This window comes from Rhamphochromis longiceps, linkage group LG3, assembly GCF_057381845.1.
Source record: "Rhamphochromis longiceps isolate RC_006_pf linkage group LG3, R_longiceps_female_GT1.1, whole genome shotgun sequence".
In the NCBI taxonomy this organism is placed as follows: domain Eukaryota; kingdom Metazoa; phylum Chordata; class Actinopteri; order Cichliformes; family Cichlidae; genus Rhamphochromis; species Rhamphochromis longiceps.
In genome coordinates, this window is record NC_140559.1 from 68,707,052 (window position 1) to 68,728,334 (window position 21,283).

Consider the following 21,283-nt stretch of genomic DNA (forward strand, 5'->3'; position numbering starts at 1 on the left):
AAAGACACACACTGTTTAACCCTCCTGCCATCCTTTAAAAAACTCACACCCATCACCCTAGGGACCATTCTCAGCCACGCCATAAAAAGACCATATATCCATATTTTATTCCACTTTAAATTAGCCAACCTTGTAAAACTACTTCTCCCTGAAATATTCATGTAAAGTTTTAATTATATTTTCGTTGTTTTAACCCTTCAAATCCCAGTGTTATTACATGAGCGCCCTGTGTTATAAGCCCCAAAAACCAAAAAACGAAACTAAATATTTCCACAAAAAACCAGTTGAAGTAATATGTGATTGTCATTATAAGTAGGCCTTTAGATGGACCAAAGATTGGCACCAACATACATTTTGACCTGCCATTATTTTTTTTGCATTTTTTTTGCAATTTAAAAATTAAAACTTCAAGGCCCTGAGTCTTCATTGACATCCAAGAAAAGAAGAAAAAATAAAATCATACGATGATAATTTGGGGTTGAAAAATAGCGTTTATAATGGAAGTCAATGGGCAGAAAATGGTCCCCAGGGTGATGGGTGTGGGGATTTCTGCTGCTCAGCCATTTTAGGCTGATTTAAGGAATTCACACTGGAATATTAACATTGACAGGTAAAAACTATCCTGTGGCAAGTTTGGTTATATTCCACTGAACACAGTGGAAATGGCAGCCATTTAACACATAGCAGTGGCACAAAAAGGTCCCAAGAAGGCAGGAGGGTTAAACATCTGAATGCAATATCAATTCTGTAGATTATATTATTAATGCAATGGTAATGATGATGATTATTAACAATAGCAGCAAAATATCTCTCCAATCTCAATACTCCCTCTCTCGACCTCTGGAACACCAGAGGTCGCAATACATTGTGTTGGGTCACTCCTCGGCCCACTCAGCTGCTTCCATGTCCATCCATGGCATCATGGACATCGGGGTCACCACTCCCGCTCTGACCCTCTCTAGCCGTCCTCTGGCTCAGCAAATCAGACAACCTCATGTCCTCTAAGTGGCCCAGTAATAAACACCAGCTCCCCCTCGAGAACACTCCATGCATAAGATTAGGTTTTTTCTGCGTCCCTCTCTTGTGGTCCATCATGCCTCGGGCCTCCAGGATCCTCACCCCCCTGTGGTCGCCGAGATCTTCTGCAAAGCAAACCAAACACCTTTTCCTGCACCTCCCTAACTTATCATCTTTGGGACTCTTTAATCAAAAGCCTGATCCTAATTATCTTCTTGACTTATTGACTTGTATTTATATATATTCTTCAACGTTACTCATCATTTTAAAACTCTTAAAACGCTGCTTTCACGTCCCTGCATGCGTTTCCTGTCGCTTGCCTTATCTAATCATCAACATCCTGTACACAGAAGTCTCGCTGCTGCAAGGCCTCCACTCTGACCTAGAATCTCCTTTCACAAGAAAATCATTATAAGCGCCTATTCTACTAAAAGATCCAAAAAAAAACAACCACTTTAATCAATTAAGTTTAAACATATAAGCAATTACTCCTGCATACATTTTATCACAGCTAAACGCTGCCTTGAAACAACTCCTGTGTGTTAACACTAACTTCATTTTAAAACTCACATTTCCTATGTTATAGCCTGTTTTTGGTATAGCCTTTTTATTTCATCTTGCTCCTTTGATGTAACAATACCTTCTCATTCTAGTTTATCAGACTTAACCAAAATATATGCTTTCCTTCCTTTGGTCCTTCTCTAAAGCAAGAAACTCCTATTCAGTTCCTCTTTTCTGTCACTTGTTACAGGGCCAGCTCAAGTTCAGTTAAACGCTAAATTAATTTGAGGCCTTTTGCCTGGAATCAATACTGTCATGTGTGTTTATGGACTCTGTGTCTGTAAGCGTGTGCAATCCTTCAATAACTCATATCATCCTCACAGTAGATTGGCTAATCATAGCGCTAGCCAAAGGCTCGTGACCCACAAGAGACGAACTGAGCCGCAACTCCCTTAAAGGCACAAAATGCAATATGTATAAAAAGTCATTTCTACGTATAAGCTCTCCCCTTTATCCTAAAAATAAATCTATGTAATATCTGTATGTGTGTCTTCTATTCATTAATGTAATTGTCAGTTATTTTCTCTCTTTATTTTACCTTCTTTTTGTTTACCTCTTTGTTTGTGACGTGGACATCCCTAAACCATCCTGAGTTCCGGCTTCAATTTCAACCCAATTGTACCCTCTATTCTCGCAGTCGAACTCGTCTGGGCTTCACCTTCCCACTGGCCCCTGTGCCCTTCTCTTAGTGTCCTTTGTTGTCTTGTGATCCCCAGCAAACACAGTCTGTTTCTTCTCTGTTTCTTCTCCGTTGCTCTTTTCAGTATTTTCCTTTTAGATTAAATCCCAGCCTGGCAAAATATCCCATTCAGTGTCTTTAAACAGTTATGTCACACTGTTCTTACCAGCCTGCAGTTCACCGTGCATTTTCCATCACGTGCTTTTCTTCCATGCTGCTGCTGGTATCGTCAGTGTAGTTTCAGTTGCACTGTCTTTTGCCTGCTGTTAATTCTTGAAGTCCACGATGTTCTGTCGGTCTTCATCAGGAGATTAACTGTCCTATGAGCTTCTTCTCAGGATCGGGACAAGTGGGAGGTCAAGCTGTAAAATTTTAAGCCAAAATCTGGCCTGTTTTCCTCCCAATTCTGTTAATCAATGGTTTTGTACTCAAGATTCTAGGTTGAAAGAAGTCCACCTGTATTGACACACTAAAGCATACAATTAATATCCTTTTCATTTCTTTTCTTAAAACCTCCATTTGCTTCATCTGCCTGGAGTTTAACTCGTATGTTTCTCTCTCTGTGTGCTCACTTGTCACAGTCAGTTCCTTTTATGGGCATGCAAAGTTCCTGTCACACACACCATTTCCTGTCAACCTTGCAGCTGCTCAGAACCATATTTTCTGTTTCTATCTCTCCTGTTTTGTTTTTTTTACAGGCTAATAAAACTCTTGTTTTACTAAGTCTTGATCTAAAACAATTCACCCTTATTTCACGCACACACTTCTAAATATACTAAATTCTTTGCGTTTGTCAGATCGTCTCACACACACACCGCCTTTTCTCTCACACTTCCACTTCTGCACTCACTCTACTATCAACTTTCATAGTGTTATTATTATTTATTATTTTGTACAAATCACACCCAATCACTCAAAACCTGCTACTCACAGCATTCACACACTTAAACTGTGACAAGAGTTGAGGAATATACTCACAACACGCTTTCCTAAGAGTATTTCAGACATGCCTTTCATAATCAGAAAGAGCAAGTCAAAGAAAACAATTGAAACCTCTATTAATTCTCACAGCACACACATAGAATAGAAAAAATAAAACACACCAGCATTTATTGCTGATGAGAGGTTACTCCTAAAAGTAATATGTTAGTCTTAAATATATACAGTGCACTCACTATATTTATATATCAAAACTCAGTCAATTACTATACATCCACTACGGCAACTCAAAACTTTATTTATAGCCCTCTAATGAACATAAATGGCGTCTTAAACACACACTCAACAATGTTTGCAGCAGTATTTGTAAAACCAACTGTGGTTTAAACAGTTCACTGCTGACTAATTTGCATTTTCACACTCACACACACACAGTCTAAAAATAGCTCCAGCACTGCCTCAGACTCCTTTCACACAGAGATCTCTTATTTTATATTACAAAGACGTCTTATATTTACAACCACTGTCACATCTGTCAGCTTTAGCGCCTAAACAATTTCGACAAATTTAAGTTAACGGTCCAACCGATAAAGTCCAACTTTTTTGTGATCAATTAACCAGTATCTGTCCAACAGTTTCTGGCCTCATCTCTAAAATCCCTAACTCAATTTAAAAGCGTCAACCAACCCAAACTTTGCCTGAAGCTCTATTTTTGGCATTTCACAGCCAAGGCTTACCCCGAAGTTTTAAGTTAAAGTTACACGCCCGAAGTCCAACTTCTGCTGGCCAAAAAAGCGCAGACTACCGTTCCAAACGGTAAGGAGACTCTAACTCCTAGTTATTCTGGAGTGCCCCAAGCTCCACAGTGACCAACTGACTATCCCTCTTCGAGGACAATGCCTAAGCGTCCTTGGCATTGGCAAGCGTTACCTCTGAGCACTGCGCTTCCTATCAGTCCAACTGACGTTCTTGAATAATTTATAATACTTTGGAACAACAGTAAAACAGCCAAAAAAGTGTAAGACTGAAGCAGGTCCAACCTTATAACCAATACGGGCTCCACCCCAAACAATAACCAAATTCCCTAATATACTAAAATCACTCAGCAGTCCAACTGCTTTCCACGGTCCAACCGTATTAAATCCTTTAGCGGTCCAACCGCATTCAATCATTTTTAGCAGTCCAACTGCATTAAATCCTCAGTACTGTCATGAGATTCTCATCAAAATCAAAGCAGACATTCCCCAGTAATTTCAGTGAGTAGACTTTAATTTGTAATGTCCAATTTGGCACACTTTGGAAATAATTCAACAGGTAGTGCCTTACCTTTGGATAAGCAGCTTAGAACAACAATGAGAAAAAGAGAGCTGATTATTAGCTCATCAAAACACAAAACAAAATCACAATGAATTATCGGTTAATTTCATTTAAAATAATTCATTAAGTATTTATGTACAATTCAAATTAGTTAATTACATATTTTGTTGGTTTGTTTTCTATTTTAATTATTTTACTGACACATTTAATGAATTATTTAATGATGTATTTATTTAATTCACGTTGCTACTCCTGGCCCTGCATCGCTGTTCATAAATACATTTTATTTGTCAGCTTCACCCATCAAAGTCAGGGGGCGGGGTTAATGCTGATCAAGTCAACACCATTGCTTTGGTCTGGTGGGCGTTCTTTTAGTGGGCTTTTCTCAATACTAAGTAGGCCTACACACCAGGGTTTGGACATGTGTGGACCCAAACTATACTTTTACCCTTTTTTGTGTGTCACCAAATACACTTTAATATTTTCTAGACAAGAATGTAGTGGCGTAATCTTTAAGCTCTTTTGGCTCCAAACAGAAGTGACAGACTTGAGCAGGGTTCATTTAAAGGCTGACAGAAGTGGAGTGGTGATGGGGAGATGTTTGACAGGACAGTGTTTCAGCCTCCACAGGTTCATGTTGTGCTCCATCAGTCAGTGAAGATGAAGTCAGTGCTGATGAGGCTGTAGAGTGTGTGAGGGATGTGAATGAGGATGATGAAGATCTGATGATAGCAGATAAAAACAGGCTGCAGAGACTTTGAGCCATACAAGGGCACACAGTGTGTGTACAGAACAGCTGAAATCATTATGGAGGCCTCACTGGAATATGGAAGCATCACAGTACAGCTTCAGTGAAGCTTTAAAATCTCTGATATGAGATGAGAAATGAAGCAGCCAGAGCTTTTTCATGAGTGGAAATCCACTGTGACTGTGAGCTGCTGCTACAGCCTCCAGATTAGCCAGCAGCTCATCCTGCTCAACATGGACCTGTGGTCAGAGTGTGTGCTGGATAATCCGGCCCAGGATGAGGCCAAACTGACATGGGATGAAATGTCTGTCACATAATTGAGCTTAGTGTAGTTTCATTTCTGCACAATTTAAAAACAACCAAAACTTTGTTCTGTCTTTTCTATGTTATACTGTAGACTTTCTTTGATACTGTGTCCAAAAGGAGCAGCTTTTACTTTGAAGGGGAGCCGTCTCTGTTTCCTCTTCAGGTTGGATGATGGAAGCAAATTAGTAGCTGTGTCCCAAAACGTCGGCTGCATCCTCCAGAGGCTGCATTTGAAGGCCGATTACGTCACAGCCAGGCGATGAAGGCTGTCCGTATTTGTCGACTCCTTCAAATGTGCCCGACAAATGCGTCCTTCATTTCCCCGAATTTGAAGGATTCGTCGGGTGTGTCCTTCGTGGCCCACCATATCCCAGAATTCATAGCGCGGCCCAGCCAAATTTCAGCTGCCAACAATGGCGGCAGCTACTAAGTTTTCAAATTACTCTTATTAATCTTTCTGGGTCACAAAATAAACTTTTAACATATTTTCAGGCGAGAAAGTAGCTGTGTAAACTTCAAATATCTGCTTGGTTTATCAAGACATCACATATTTGCAAAAGTGTGCCGACGTTTTCGGAGACGTCTGTTACCCACCCGCTCGCTAGCAAGCCGGGGGGGTTCAATGGTCACTCCAGCCGGCGAGAGCAGCGGACGCCCGGCTTCATCGTTTTCAGACCCCTGCTCTTTCGCTACTCAGGTGAAACACGATATATAAGTCACTCGGATAACTTAAAAATGTAATTGTTTGCCTTTTTTCTGTGTTTTATTTGTTCCGGAGTAAATCGGTTTGGCTGAGATCAAAGTTCCTCCGGGATTTTCACACAGCTGAATAAACGTTAAACAGGAAACTGATTAAACAGAAGTGTGAGACGGTCGAGAATTTACGCCAGTGTCCTGTTATATTTTAGATAGCAAGGAGCAGACGGCCGAGTTTATTAAACTCCACAAAGACAGCGGTGACGCAAATCTGAAGGCTAGACCGTCCCATTTCACAGCCTCGCACTTCCAGCCTTTTCGGTCTTTGAAGGACCCGGCCCACGTAGACCGCGAATACTGGGTCCTCCGAAGGATGCAGCCGACGTTTTGGGACACAGCTAGTGTGTGATGTTCTTTCAGTGTTGCACTTTGTAGACGCTCCCTGAGCACTGGTCTCACAGCCAGCTGCACATAGAGACCAGTGTTGTTAGTCCAGGTCAGAAGATGACTTGTTGGAATGAAAATGAGCTTGTAGTTTGTCTGCTTTAATAATGTGACTGGAAAAAGGTGTTGGACTTCAAATATGTCCATTTCTTTCACACTTCACCTTTAAAAGTGAAGCCTTGTGGTTCCTGGAAGGAAAAACACGACTTTTTCAAGTCTTTGTCCTGTTTTTATGATAAATGTACGACTTTAATGTGAAACATTCAGAGTTTTTTCTCTTGTTGTGTTTGTTTGAAGCTGCTTCCTGTTGGCTTCAGCTGTTTGGAGTTTCCATTTTCTAAACTTCTACATTCTGAACCTTCTTCAGCTCTGAACAGATGATGAAACACTGAATGATTTCAAGCTCACACTTTGTCTAATAAACTTACATCTTTCATTCTTTATACAGATTGAGGGACTGTGGTTTGTCAGAGATCAGCTGTGATTATCTGGCAGCAGCACTGAAGTCCAACCCCTCCCATCTGAGACAGCTGGACCTGAGCTCCAACAACAAGCTGCAGGATTCAGGAGTGAAGCATCTGTGTGGTTTCCTGGAGAGTCCAGGATGTGGACTTGAAACTCTGGGGTCAGTCAGCATGTTTTAGTTGTGCTGAGATGAATATGATGTGAAAGTTGTGCTGACACTAAACTGCAGACATCAGGCTGATATTATACTGATCCACACTGAGGATCTTCATGGTAAAGTCTGTTTTCTTCTTCTCTGGTTTAGTCCATTGACTGCAGCAGAACAATGTTCACATTTCAAACAGTGAGACTCAACGTATGGCCCGCGGCCCACACGCGGCCTGCCCACCTTTCCTGATTCAGAGAGAGGGGACCCTGATTAACTGTGTAGTGTTCTTCCTCACAGTTCTAAGTATCAGACACAACAATGAATAATCCACAGCTGACTGTCTTTAGCAGGTCAAAGGTCACGGCACACAGCAGACAGTGGGAAATATTATAACTCTGATCATTTATCAGCACATATCCATATGTATAAAAACAAAGCTGACACTGTGAGACTTGATCAGAGGTGTGATCATCACAGCAGAGGCCTTTGTGTCAAAGTCACTGAGGATCAAACAGAAACACATGAAGCAGATTTTCCTGTTCTGGCTTTTTATAGCAGATAACCTTCAAAATATTCTGCAGTCCATCAAAAACTGAAGCAAACCATGAATCAACATGTGAACATGAGCTGATGCTGCTGAAGGGAAGCAAAGTTACAGAGGTTTGATTACAGACACAGCTGAGAGTTTGTAATCTGTCATCATTTTAAAAGGTTTACATTTCTTCAGTATATCCACATTTGCAGCTGGTACCTCAACCTCCACTTGTCCAACACAACTGCTGTCCACTGCCTCCATGACATTGTGATTTTGCTGTTGGTCTTCTGTCAGATCTTCATCAATCACTTCTGCACGGGGCACACCTTCAGACTCTGCAGCTGCATAACGAAAGCCTGTAAGATAAAATTAGACATAAGGTAAATGTACACCAATATTCCAATGACAGGTGTGTGATTCATCTGGAAGTTATGTGCGGATTAGTGTACAGTGATAGCAATTTAGTATGTTTTTAGAGGGGGGGGGGGGGGGGGTTGTTTACCTCCGATGGGTGCTCTTTTTTGCTTCCGTTGCGTACGCCTTGAGTGCCGGTCCGAGTCTGATACAGGTATGTCGTCATGCCCCATGTGCAGTGTTGGTGCCCAGTCTGGATTTGTTACATCCATTTCATATGCTGGTTTGCCTGCAATAATGCCAAATCATAAGCTACTCAGTCGACATGATGTGGTTCTGCAGCATCACACATTAGCATGTTTTATCTCATTATCTATGACCTCAGCACATTGAAAATCACACTAAAAGCCTTTCAAGAGTGATATGAATTAATTTAGAACTCACCGGAAAGAAAATGCCGTGAGCAAACCAACAAAAAGCTGGGGATTGCAGAGAACTCGATATCCGCTCGTCTCACCGCTGCAATCCAAGCCTGACGTCTTTGTTTAGTAATATCGGATACATGGGATCCCTCACGTTGCCTCCAGGATGGAAAACGATGAAAAGAGAGCCCGTTATCCAGCTTCTTGCCTTCACGATCGTGTGATCTAACGTTGCAACCGACAACACAACACGTACGATCCATAGCTGAAATGGTATCCTTTGGCTGGCCTACTGTCATGGCGGAAGGGGGCATGGCCCATCTCCCGTGACATCACGCTCCAAAGCCCTATAGGTGGGAAAATGTACCATGTCGACCAATCAAAAATGATATGGAAACATGACATTTGGTTGTTTAGCAAAAGGGGGAAGTTTTAGGAGTGACCGGCAAGAGAGAGCGAGTGAGCGAAAGAGAGAGAGAGTTTTGATACGTGAGAGATTTGTGACGTTTACCGTGTTTGGTCTCAAGTTAGTTTGTTGTCTTGTGTATTTAGTGTGTAGCTGTTGTTTTGTTTTGTGTGTCAGTTCTACTAGTGATCGTCACAGTTGCTGCCTTAAAGCCAACAAAGGCAGATTGCAGTGTAAACGCTGAGTGACACACCTGCTGTCAGACCTGCAGGTTTATCCCTGTGCTGTTCTCATATGTGTTAGAGTGACACAAACTATTGTTTGACACCTGATTGTTCTGTAAATAGTTTGAAATGATTATATGAAAAACGTCTGAGCCTTGGCTGCATTTTTTGGTAAATAGTACCATATAACTTTGTTGTTTGCAAAACGTGTGCGTATTTTTAAAAATGTACAATCTCTATTTGCATTTCAAGTTATGAAGATGATTCGTTAAACATGTGTGTGGTTTTTACAGTCAAAATATCACTTTCTACTTGTATTTTAAATTTTGTCTGAATTTAGATAAATTGTGCTGATACAGTTGGTCAAAATGAGAAAATAACAGATTGGCAAGATAAACTGTTTTTAAAGGTAAAATATAGAGGCCACATCAAAAGTAGTCAAAAAGGGTTAAAGGCTAAAAGCAAAGTTGTCACCAAGTACTGTTTATATTTGTGTGTATTGCTGCAGCTTTTTTGAGTATTAATTTGGTGCCTTTGTGTGAAATAATGGTATTGTGAGTGATCCATATAGTCACAAAGAATAGCCACTTGTTTCTGTGCTACCAAAGTTCCCCGGCTTTCATTCAAAATGTGTTTATCGTCAGCACCTGCACATTAAACTACTTAAACATTATAAATGTCTTCAAGCTCACACTGAGGCCTGTGGGGTACTATCAGCCACTGAGACAGTACACACATTTATATGTGTTTGTATATGAATATTTCATACTTTAAGACTGCCTGTTTATTTAAGGGAGATGAACAAAATACATTGGAATTGTACAAAATAATATCATGGATGATAAATTAAATAGATTTTAAGTAGATGCTTGTGCATTCTTAAAGTCTTATATGTTGAACTGAACTATGTGATCTGTTCAAAGCCTTAATCTTAATTTGAAGTGAAATGTGCATTTTGAGTTTATACACTATGTATATAAGGCGACCGTTTCCTTTTGCAGTATTTTTGTGTGGTGTACTTTTCTATGTCTTAACAAAAGGGGAACAAAGGTGTTTAAGTTCACCTAGGATGATGTGTTTTAATTTTCACATGGTCTTGCTTGAATTTGACCCTGACAAAGGCGTATGAACTCTGTCAGCTGTTTGGAGTTTCCATTTTCTAAACTTCTACATTCTGAACCTTCTTCAGCTCTGAACAGATGATGAAACACTGAATGATTTCAAGCTCACACTTTGTCTAATAAACTTACATCTTTCATTCTTTATACAGATTGATGGGCTGTGGTTTGTCAGAGATCAGCTGTGATTATCTGGCAGCAGCACTGAAGTCCAACCCCTCCCATCTGAGACAGCTGGACCTGAGCTCCAACAACAAGCTGCAGGATTCAGGAGTGAAGCATCTGTGTGGTTTCCTGGAGAGTCCAGGATGTGGACTTGAAACTCTGGGGTCAGTCAGCATGTTTTAGTTGTGCTGAGATGAATATGATGTGAAAGTTGTGCTGACACTAAACTGCAGACATCAGGCTGATATTATACTGATCCACACTGAGGATCTTCATGGTAAAGTCTGTTTTCTTCTTCTCTGGTTTAGTCCATTGACTGCAGCAGAACAATGTTCACATTTCAAACCTTCAAAGAAGAAGAAAAATCCTCCACTGGATAATTCACTGTGAAACTCTCCAACTCTTCATTCCACCTTAAAGTCTGTCTGACACTGAAATCCAAAGCAAAATGTGCGTTTGCTTTACAGACAGCAGTCCAACACAAACATACACACATCATCCAAAACACAGTCCAACATCCAAATCTCCTCCACTGCCAGCATGAATGATGGGAAAGAGAAGGAGGAACACTCTGACATTCAGGGTTAGAATGAGTTTCATGAAGCAGACTGTGAAGATCAAAGCTGCATTAGAAAGCTTACATGAATGAATGAGTGGACAGAAGTGGACAGAGATCATCTGAAGCACTTCAAAGGCTTTAAATCAGCACATTTCTCTTTATTCTTTATCAACTTTGTTAGTTTCTCTCAGTTTTCTGTGGAATGAAGCTAACAGCAGGCTAATAAGATGCTGACCAATAGGTTTCTATTAAAGGTTGTAATTTGTATATGAAAAAGTGCTTTGGCTCAGCAGGGATCAGCTTACAGGTAGAATACAGCTGCTGGATGGGATTAGCATGTCATAGCTATCTACCAAACTGCTAACTGGGGGATTTCAGGCCATCTATGGATCATTTTTGCTAACTGTTTATTCAGCTTAGGCTCACAGGGCTGCAGCCTGTGCCCTAGCTGTCATAGGGCAAGAGGCGTGGTCCACCTGCACAGGTGAGCAGTCCATCACAGGGCCAACAGAGAGAGACAGAGAAGCACTCTCTCACATCCACACCTACAGCCAATTTAGAAGCACCAATGAACCTAAGCAGCATTTCATTGGACTGTGGGAGAACATCCAACCTCCACAGAAAGGCCAACAAGCTTCAACCTACAACCTTCTTGCTTTAAGGCACTAGTGCGAACCACTTTTCCCCATTTCAGCCCAAATCCTGCATCTTCCTGTTTCTGACTCCAGGCCAGCTCCACTAACACTTTCTCATCAGACACTGCCACCTAGTGGAGGAAGTCTTAGTCCCATTTGAAGCTTCAGATGACAGTTAGTTCCTTTACAAAGAGATGGAGGTGGTGGGGCCACAGCACCATCATCACTGAGTGCCATAGGACACTTAACCTTTGTTTCCATATGCTGGGAACTTCCTGTTGTTCCAAGGAGGACTGGAAAATGTGTGAAAATCTCCCAGTCAGTTCCTCACAGCACACTTCAATCATTTCCCTCCCACAGCATCAGGACCAGGGCTTTTTCTCTCTTTGGTCCCACTAAGAGATTTCCACACAAACACCTCATCAGTGGGACTCTCAGAGCTACCAGCCCTTTGCTACAATCACAAAGCTCTTCATTGAAATCAATGATATCAAAGCTGGAATCAAATGAGTCCAAGTCTTCTGCTGATTCAGCATCACATTCATCTTTGCTCCTTGTTCTGCATCCCCACCATGGACTTCATTCCTTTCCAAGCCAGCCTTGAGTGTCCTTTATTCAGCTCATCCTCTGCTTTACTTTTACACCTGATTTTAGCTGCTTTATCTCTCTTTCAACAAGTTTCTGTGCCTCAATCTTTTTCTTCTCTCCCTCATAACAAGACAGCTTCTTCTGCCTGAGAACATGTTGGAGTGATTTACTAATCCAGGGCTGCTTATTGGGGAAAATACTTCCTGTTTCCAAAGTAATCCCCATTTTTCCCAGAAAGAAATGTAAGTAGAAATCGATGATCTAAGTGAGAACATGAGCCTTTAAAAAGTCCCAGTGGGTGCAGTCAAAGCAGTCCCTCAGTCCCAGTATATAGTCTTTGGTCCAGACTGGAACAACTGTGTGCCCAGTTTGAGCTCTCTTCAGTGCTGTGATCTGACAGACCCAGAGGGGCCATCACATCACATTTAGAAGCTCCCCTAATGGAGCCACAACACATGTCCAATACTTAGTCTGTCTTGTTGGACCAACTGGAAGAAATGATTCAAGGACTTAGTCACAGAACAGAGATTCAAATCTCCAAAATCCAACTGGCTGCATCAGGACATATAGTCTGAAACTCTGCACAGTTTCCTGTTTGAAGCTGCTTCCTGTTGGCTTCAGCTGTTTGGAGTTTCCATTTTCTAAACTTCTACATTCTGAACCTTCTTCAGCTCTGAACAGATGATGAAACACTGAATGATTTCAAGCTCACACTTTGTCTAATAAACTTACATCTTTCATTCTTTATACAGATTGAGGAGCTGTGGTTTGTCAAAGATCAGCTGTGATTATCTGGCAGCAGCACTGAAGTCCAACCCCTCCCATCTGAGAGTGCTGGACCTGAGAGGAAACAACCTGAAGGATCCAGATGTGAAGCAGCTGTCTGATCTTCAGCAGAGTCCAGACTACAGACTGGAGACTCTGGAGTAAGTAGAGTGATGGAGTGAGTGGGTGGTGCTGTCAGCAGTATTGTACTAAACACAGTCAGTATGAAGCAAAGATCCAGTGTTTCCTGTAAAGCTGCAGCTTCTCAGTGAAGCTGTGAGAGGAGAATGGTGACAGGCTTCAGGATTGGACACAAACACTTCCTGTTTCTGACCTTTATGGTCACCATGGTAACGGCTGACACGCTCTGATCAAACGCTGTCAACAGCCAATCAGCTCTCTGAACAAAGCAGCACGCAGACCAATGACTGCATTCGTTTCCAAGTTTAAAGCAGTGAAGAACACAGTCTGTAGGTGAGGAAGAATTTAGTGAGAGCAGATGTTTGGATGGAATTCCTCCAGTTAACAGCTGGAACCGTCCATCTGGATTGTTGGGCTTGTTGTTGGGGTTCCTACAGAGCTCAGAGTGGACACACCAAGGTTCTTCTAATGAATGAAAGTCCAAACTCAAACTAGGAGGGAAAAACATTTTCATCAACTTCAATAAAAATCCAAAGATTAGAAAAAGTGAAGCAACAATGAGTCCTAGTACAGTCCCAGCACTGAAGTCCCTGCTGCTCTTTATACTGGATGTGCTGCATCACTGACTGACAGCTGATGAAGAGTCTCTGGAAACACTCGTTTATCTCCTCTGCTCTTCCTTCTTCTCTCTGCAGGTGGAGGTGATGATGGTAAACAGGACGGTGTGTGTGCTGAGAGAGGAGCAGCTGTGTCCTGATGATCCAGAGAGGTTGAAGCAGCAGCAGCTTGTGTGTAGAGACGCTCTGACTGGGCCATGTTACTGGGAGGTGGAGAGGAGAGCTTCATCCAGCAGTGACTGACAGAGGAATGAGAAGAAGTGCAGATGACTGTCAGTGCTGCAGAGTGAACTGCTCTGAGAACAGCTCCACTGTCAGACACAATGTAGAGTCCAGCATCATCCCTGTGTGTCCCTCTGGATCTGACAGAGGATCATCAGTGTATCTGGACTGCTCTGCTGCTGCTCTGTCCTTCTACAGTCTCTGCACAGTCTCTGTCTGACTCTGGCTTCAGACCCTCCTGGATCAAACTCACCTGGAAAGACTTTCAAACATCACTCAATAGATTTGAATACAGAATATATTTGATATATACTGTAGATGTACTGTAGAGTTGCAGTTTGTCACTTGTAAATACAGTCTGTGAGCAGCTGTGAGCTGAAAGATCTTTCTAGAAACACGAAATGTTTTCACTCTTCTGTTGCTTTTTCATATATTTCCACAACATTAATATTGATCCCACCTGTCTCACCTGTTTCATGCTTTTATACATAATAACAGGACACGTGTGATCTGAGCGGTGCTGTGGTTGCTGTGCTGCACGTCTTCATTTAGATAACAGAGACATCTAGTGGTTCAGAGGGAGAACTGCAGGAGGTGGAGCTGTGTTTTAGCATGGAAAACTTTTTATCTTTTAGGCGCAGATACAAATATGACAAGTATCAGTGTGAGATACAAAAGGTCACATCAGTCAGCAGAGGGAACAGTGATCACACAGCAATGTAAGAATAGAAACATAACAGTGAATCTGGACATGTATACAGATGGAAGCAAACAAACAGGATGTAACACTACATTAAAGCCACAAATGGGAAGAAAACAAACACAAAGGAAAATATATTTGATCTCAGGAATCCAAATCAGATGCTTTAGAGCAGGGGTCGGCAACCCTGGGCACGCGTGTCACAGCTGGCAAGCGAAGGGTTAACTGATGGCACCACCATAGCTGGACTGGCCATCGGGCATACCGATGATGATTTTTCGTTTTTCTGGGCCAATGATGTTTTTTTATGATTTTTTTTTTTTTTGTAACGGTATAAACGATGGAAGGTGGTGGATTGGCCGGATGCTGGTCGATGTGTAGAAATAACTCAGTTGTTTGGTGGTGGCTATGGCGGAGCTTCCACAGAGGCAGCAGGTGGATGAGGGAAAGGGGAGGCGGGAGGAGCAGAGACCCGAGGCGGCCGCCGGTCCGAGTGTTGGCCCCCTTGAACTTTCCCACATTTTGTCACATTACAGCACAAACATGAATCAGTTTTATTGGAATTCCACGTGAAAGACCAACACAAAGTGGAACGGAAATCATACATGATTCCAAACATTTTTTACAAATAAATAACTGCAAAGTGGGGTGTGCGTAATTATTCTGTCATGGAAAAACACACTGCCATCAACTGTTTTGTTTTTGTCAAAATCACTGTAATATAATCACTGTACCTTTATATACATGTGACTTATATTAATGCTGCTGCCCTCTTGTGGCTAAAGTGTAATTATGTTCTTGTTATTAGGGAAAACATTTGAGAGTAACATGACAAATGAGTCAGCACTTTGGCTTCAGCTTAAAAAATCCTCATTTTTATGTCATCAGTTATAGTTGCATGTATTCATTATCATAAGTTAACCTTTAATATTGATGTCTTAAATTGATTTTACTTAAACTAGCAATAATTTTATGGTTGCATTAAATAAATGCATCACTAATGAATGAACTATTTCAGTAATTAATTTAAAAAATCTACATAATCAATTAAAGATATATATTAATAATGAATTATCCATTAATTTCATTTAAAATTTTTCAATATTTGTTTATATACAATTCAAATTAGTTAATTACATATTTAATCAATTATTGGTTTGTTTTCTATTTTAATTATTTTACTGACACATTTAATGAATTATTTAATGATGTATTTATTTAATTCACGTTGCTACTCCTGGCCCTGCATCGCTGTTCATAAATACATTTTATTTGTCGGAGGCCCTGTACAGGCTCTTGGTAAATGCATTGAGGAAATCAATGACTGGTTGTGCCACAATTTTCTCCAGCTAAACAAAAACAAAACTGAGGTAATAGTCTTTGGCGCCAAAGAAAAACGATTACAGGTCACCAGAGAACTTCAATCTATACATCTAAAAACCACAAACCAGGCGAGAAATTTGGGTGTAGTGATGGATGCAGACCTAAACTTAGAAAAACACATTAAGACAATAACAAAGTCAGCTTACTATCACCTCAAGAATATATCAAGGATAAAAGATCTGATGTCTCAACAGGACCTGGAAAAACTAGTCCATGCATTCATCTTTAGTAGGCTTGATTACTGTAACAGCATCTTTACAGGTCTACCTAAAAAATCAGTCAGACAACTACAGCTCATTCAGAACTCTGCTGCTCGAGTCCTCACTAAGACCAAAAAAGTGGACCACATCAGTCCAGCTCTGAGGTCCTTACACTGGCTGCCTGTCCGTCAGAGGATAGACTTTAAAGTTCTGATGCTGGCCTATAAAGCTCTGAATGGTTTAGGACCAAAATACATCAATGACCTCCTGACCCAGTATGAACCTTCCAGATCCCTCAGGTCATCTGGATCTGGTCTTTTATCAGTTCCAAGAGTCAGAACCAGACACGGAGAAGCTGCATTCAGCTTTTATGCTCCTTATATCTGGAACAAACTCCCAGAAAGCCTCAGATCAGCTGAAACACTCAGTTTATTTAAATCCAGGTTGAAGACTCACCTGTTCTCAGCTGCATTTGAATAAAGCACCAAATCCACACTTTAAGCTTAAATTTCAAAACTTACATTTAACTACTGATTTTATCTACTGTTCTGATTTTATCTGTTTTGATTTTATATACTGTTTTGTTTGTTTGTTTGTTAATTAGTTAGTTAGTTTATTTGCTTGTTTTAATCAATTTTAAATCATGCTTTTTATTTGTTCTTGTTTCTAATGTCTCTGTAAAGCACTTTGAATCACCTTGTTGTTGAATTGTGCTATACAAATAAACTTGCCTTGCCTTGCCTTGTCAGCTTCACCCATCAAAGTCAGGGGGCGGGGTTAATGCTGATCAAGTCAAAACCATTGCTTTGGTCTGGTGGGCGTTCTTTTAGTGGGCTTTTCTGTCACGGCCTGCGTGGCAGACTATGATGAGGGGAAGGAGGACCCAAATGCCAACACGTTCTCACTCCTGTATGGAGGACCACAAGAGCCACGCGCATCGAAATAAAGAATTCTGTGCTTAAGTAATGAATTATAGAATAAATTCTGCATTTGTAAATTCATTTTTGAATTCCCATTTAATAAACTGATTTTTGAAATGCTTTTAAAAACTGCATTTCAAAATCCTTTTTCCAATTGCACTTTAATAAACTGCATAAATTGCATGAATGAAGGGATCCTGCAGCGAAACGGAGAGCCCAACCTCTGACTTAGTGCCTGTTTACTCAGTCTGACCACCTGTGAAGTTAACGCGCTAACGTGGCTAACGCTAGCATCACCACACGTAGCCCCGTTATTTTAAGGTCATCTTAGCTCATGAAAGTTTAACGTCGCAGCTGTACGAGCTAGCTACGTGTTTTGTAAGCTGCTGTGCTCTTCACAAATAAAGCTGGAAGCAGCTCAGACTATTAGAACCAGCACTGAGGCCTGTTACATTTATGTTAGAGCAACAGCTGCAGCCTTTAAACTAGCGATTAAAATGCTGACAGTAATCAGAATCAAAAACGGTTTTATTGCCAAATGTTGAGCAGGTTTACAACATTAGGAAATTGCTGCGGTGCTTCAGTGCAAACATACTGTCATATAACACTTAAATAAAAATAAAAATAAGGATTAAAAGTGCTAAGTAGATAGATATATACATGAGTGCAGGTGGTGATCAGGGCCAAACATGGAATGATGCAGTGAACACAGCGTAGGGTCACGTGGTAGTGGTGGGAACAGTCATACGGTTATTGTTCATGTGTCCAACAGCAGAGGGGAAGAAACTGTTCTTATGGTGAGAGGTTCTGGTGCGAATGGACCGGAGCCTCCTGCCTGAGGGGAGCAGGTCAAACAGACTGTGTCCAGGGTGAGAAGGGTCAGCTGTGACTGAGCTGCACGCCCCAGTGTCCTGGAGGCGTACAGGTCCTGCAGAGATGGGAGTCTGCAGCCAATCACCTTCTCAGCAGAGCGCACAACATGCTGCAGTCTCTGTTTGTCCCTGATAGTGGCTCCAGCGTACCACACGGTGATGGAGGAGGTGAGGATGGACTCGATGATTGCAGTGTAGAATTGCATCATCGATCATATAATCCATTGTTTCAAATTAGACCTAAAACTCCCCCTTTTGACACATCTTCATGTGTCAAACAAAACCACAACTAGAAAATTCAAAGAAAAAGGTTCATCAGATCATTTCTCAGAAAACCTCAGCGATTCTCCTCTCGAGTATATTTGCTCCGGGCCTGCAAACCTGTGTTTAAATAATAAAATCAGTTTAATTATCATGTTCGATCTTTTCAGCTCCTGGCTCCACCCAGAGCCTGCATCCCCAGAACGACCTAGAAACAAAACCTGTATATTAGCATCAACTTCACATTTAAACTCAGTTCCCCCCCTGTCCTTCCCTCACTGTGATCCACTCTGTGCTATAAGAAACTAAACTTAAAACACAACAGTTATCAGTCATGTGCTTCATACAAAATGTGCGTATGTTTTAGTTTCACGTTGATCCTCTGAGTGTCATGGTACTTCTTTTAATTTGACTTTATCAAATCGAACCAAAATAGGTTTGCTGTCTTTACTTTGCTCGTTTCCCTCCAGCACCACCTCGTATCACCTGCCCTTTCCCTTGGACCAGTGTTTGTTATTCCATAACTGGATTTGGAATGTGACAAGTCCACCAATCCCCTATATAACTCCTACATTTGGCTTTGGTTCTGTTTTCCTTCTATAAAATGTCATTGACTTCTACAGTGGCCTGCTTTGGTTAATGGTAACATCAGTAATATCAAACATTTTCTCCCCTTCAGCATTTGGCATTTTCCCAACAATATAATGTGACACCATCATCTAAACCGAGTCAATAAAACAACATTTTCTTAAAGCAAACATCAGCAACCCAAAATCAGCCGCCCAAGGGTGGAGTCTGCAGTTCCACTCTCATGTGAACCTTTCGGTCTCCCTCTCTCTCTCTTGTGCTCCTGCCAAAAGCAAAGCAAAGCATCCACCTTTTTCTTACCGGCGTCGTGAACTGTTGGTCAACATCTACTCATCCTAACGCTGGTCCAGTCTTTGTCACGGCTGCACAGCAGACAAGTGGAGCCTCACGCGCAAAGCATCAGAGTCTCCACCCTCATCAATATGAGCTCATTTATTTGTTCTTTCTTTTGTTTTTAGAAAAAGAGTTCTTTATGATCTTGGACTGGATTGACTCGCTGCAATCCTTTAGACAGGAACTGGCAGGTTCCCACAGGTGACCTTTTCCTCAGCCCATTGTAATCTGGAAAAGCTCACCTTATATTTGCTCTCACAACAATGTTTTACAGCGCTGTTAATTCAATCTTGCAGGCCTGCTTAGAACAAAGAAGGAGGAAAAGAGAGCTGATTATTAGCTCATCAGAGCACAAAACATCATCACCAAAGGGGGCGACACCTGACAGTTTTCTCTAAGTGCACTGTTACAGAAATAATGAGCCGCTCCTCGACATGTCCATGTTTAGTAAAACTCCCTCTATTGAAATAAGAAAACAAGCCAAAGCTAACTGACAGAATGAACCCATCACTAAAACAACGACCCCAAAAATCTTCATCACAGAAAAGTTTTGCTTACTAATCCAACAATATGTTGTGGGAATTAGAACTTTCCGGGTCATAAAGCTTTTGCCCGACTCTTGGCTTAACTAATACTGACATAGTCTGAAATCAGACTTAAAGTCACTCCCTCTGTTCATTTAGGATAAATGTATCTATATCTGATTTAGGCTAAGTGCCTTTTGTTTAGATGAACTGCTGGACTTCCAGACCAGCAGGTTTAGGGAAGTCTTTATGGGGTCACACTCTGACCCCCCCCACCACACACACACACACACACAAACACACACATGCACGCACGCACGCACACACACACACGCACACACGCACACACACACACACACGCACACGCACACGCGCACACACACACACACACACACACAGGCAACGTACTCTTTGTTTGTATGTAGACGTCATATGTTAATGAACGTCATATGTATATTCATGTAACCTCAATAAAAGAGCAGTGTTACGGAGGAGCGGACGAGAGCAACTGGGGTGAAGCGAAGGAACGGCGTTTGTCCGGTTCTCTCCCGTGCACGGGAAACATGAAGAACTTTGCCTACTCGTGTCTTGCTTTGCTATGTAATTAAATTGTCCTTAACGTTCCAACGAATAGGTTTATGCTACAAACCTATCACTGAGGTTAACTACACAACCCCTCGCCACCTCCTTATACACAGGAGTGAGTACAAAAGGGTTCGTACGGACGCATCAGCCGGCCGTCCTTCTGCTCGACACTGTTAGCTGAAAGATGATCGGATCATCCTCTGTCCTGTATTTAAGGCTGAGAGTCTTTGTCCAGTCTCTTTTCCACAGCTACTGTCCACAGCACTGATCCACCTGCAGCACAGCCCCACTCAGTTGTTTTATGATTTACATTGTGCACGTTTCCCTTCCAGTGAGCTTACAAAACCTCTGACAGGAGAAGTCAGGCATGTGTTTCCCCCACCTCCCCTTTTAGGCAGTAATAAAATAGAAAACAAACAATCAAACAGGCTAAAGCTAGAGCACAAGCAAAGACAGCACCGGTGACTAAGTTCTCCCATACTGGACGTACGCTACCACGTGGGCTCAAACAGCAGCACATCAGCTCAGTTTACATACTGTTGACATCTTCATCAGAGGATCAGCAGGGAGCGCTGCTGAGCTGCAGTCGTCTCCACCAGAGTGACGGAGCAGGAATCACAAACAGCACAAACCCACCGTGTTGTTTCCACCCTGTTCAGGAGATCTGAGCCCCCATCCCTTTTTTTCATGTTGCAGCTCTGCACTGCAGGCCCTGAACGCCTCCCGGTTACCCTCAGTGTGCTTAGAGTTTAATTTACAACCGACGAGCTCACAGATCATCTGCAGGCAGGTGAACGAACCCTTAATGTGAGGATAATAGCAGAGCTGAGCTGAGGTCAGAAATAG

The 21,283-nt window shown here is 41.7% G+C and overlaps 2 protein-coding genes across 2 annotated transcripts in view; both read left to right on the forward strand.

Annotated features, from left to right (window-relative positions):
• The window catches only part of LOC146676534 (carboxy-terminal kinesin 2-like), a 296,438-nt gene that overhangs the window by 171,480 nt on the left and 103,675 nt on the right, over positions 1 to 21,283 (forward strand). The gene's annotated exons all lie outside the window — the stretch shown is intronic.
• On the forward strand, positions 922 to 10,727 carry LOC146676540 (ribonuclease inhibitor-like). Its single transcript, XM_085400833.1, has 3 exons — positions 922 to 977; positions 7,156 to 7,332; positions 10,532 to 10,727. Exons 1-3 carry the CDS (start codon positions 922 to 924, stop codon positions 10,725 to 10,727), a joined length of 429 nt encoding a protein of 142 aa, XP_085256959.1.

Bases quoted from the DNA above. Each gene is read 5' to 3' on its own strand.
- LOC146676540 (XM_085400833.1), top strand. From the start codon at position 922: ATGGACATCGGGGTCACCACTCCCGCTCTGACCCTCTCTAGCCGTCCT. The intron at 978-7,155 runs GCAAATCAGACA...TTCTTTATACAG, and splicing joins TCTAGCCGTCCTCTGGCTCA to ATTGAGGGACTGTGGTTTGT. The intron at 7,333-10,531 runs GTCAGTCAGCAT...TTCTTTATACAG, and splicing joins TGTGGACTTGAAACTCTGGG to ATTGATGGGCTGTGGTTTGT.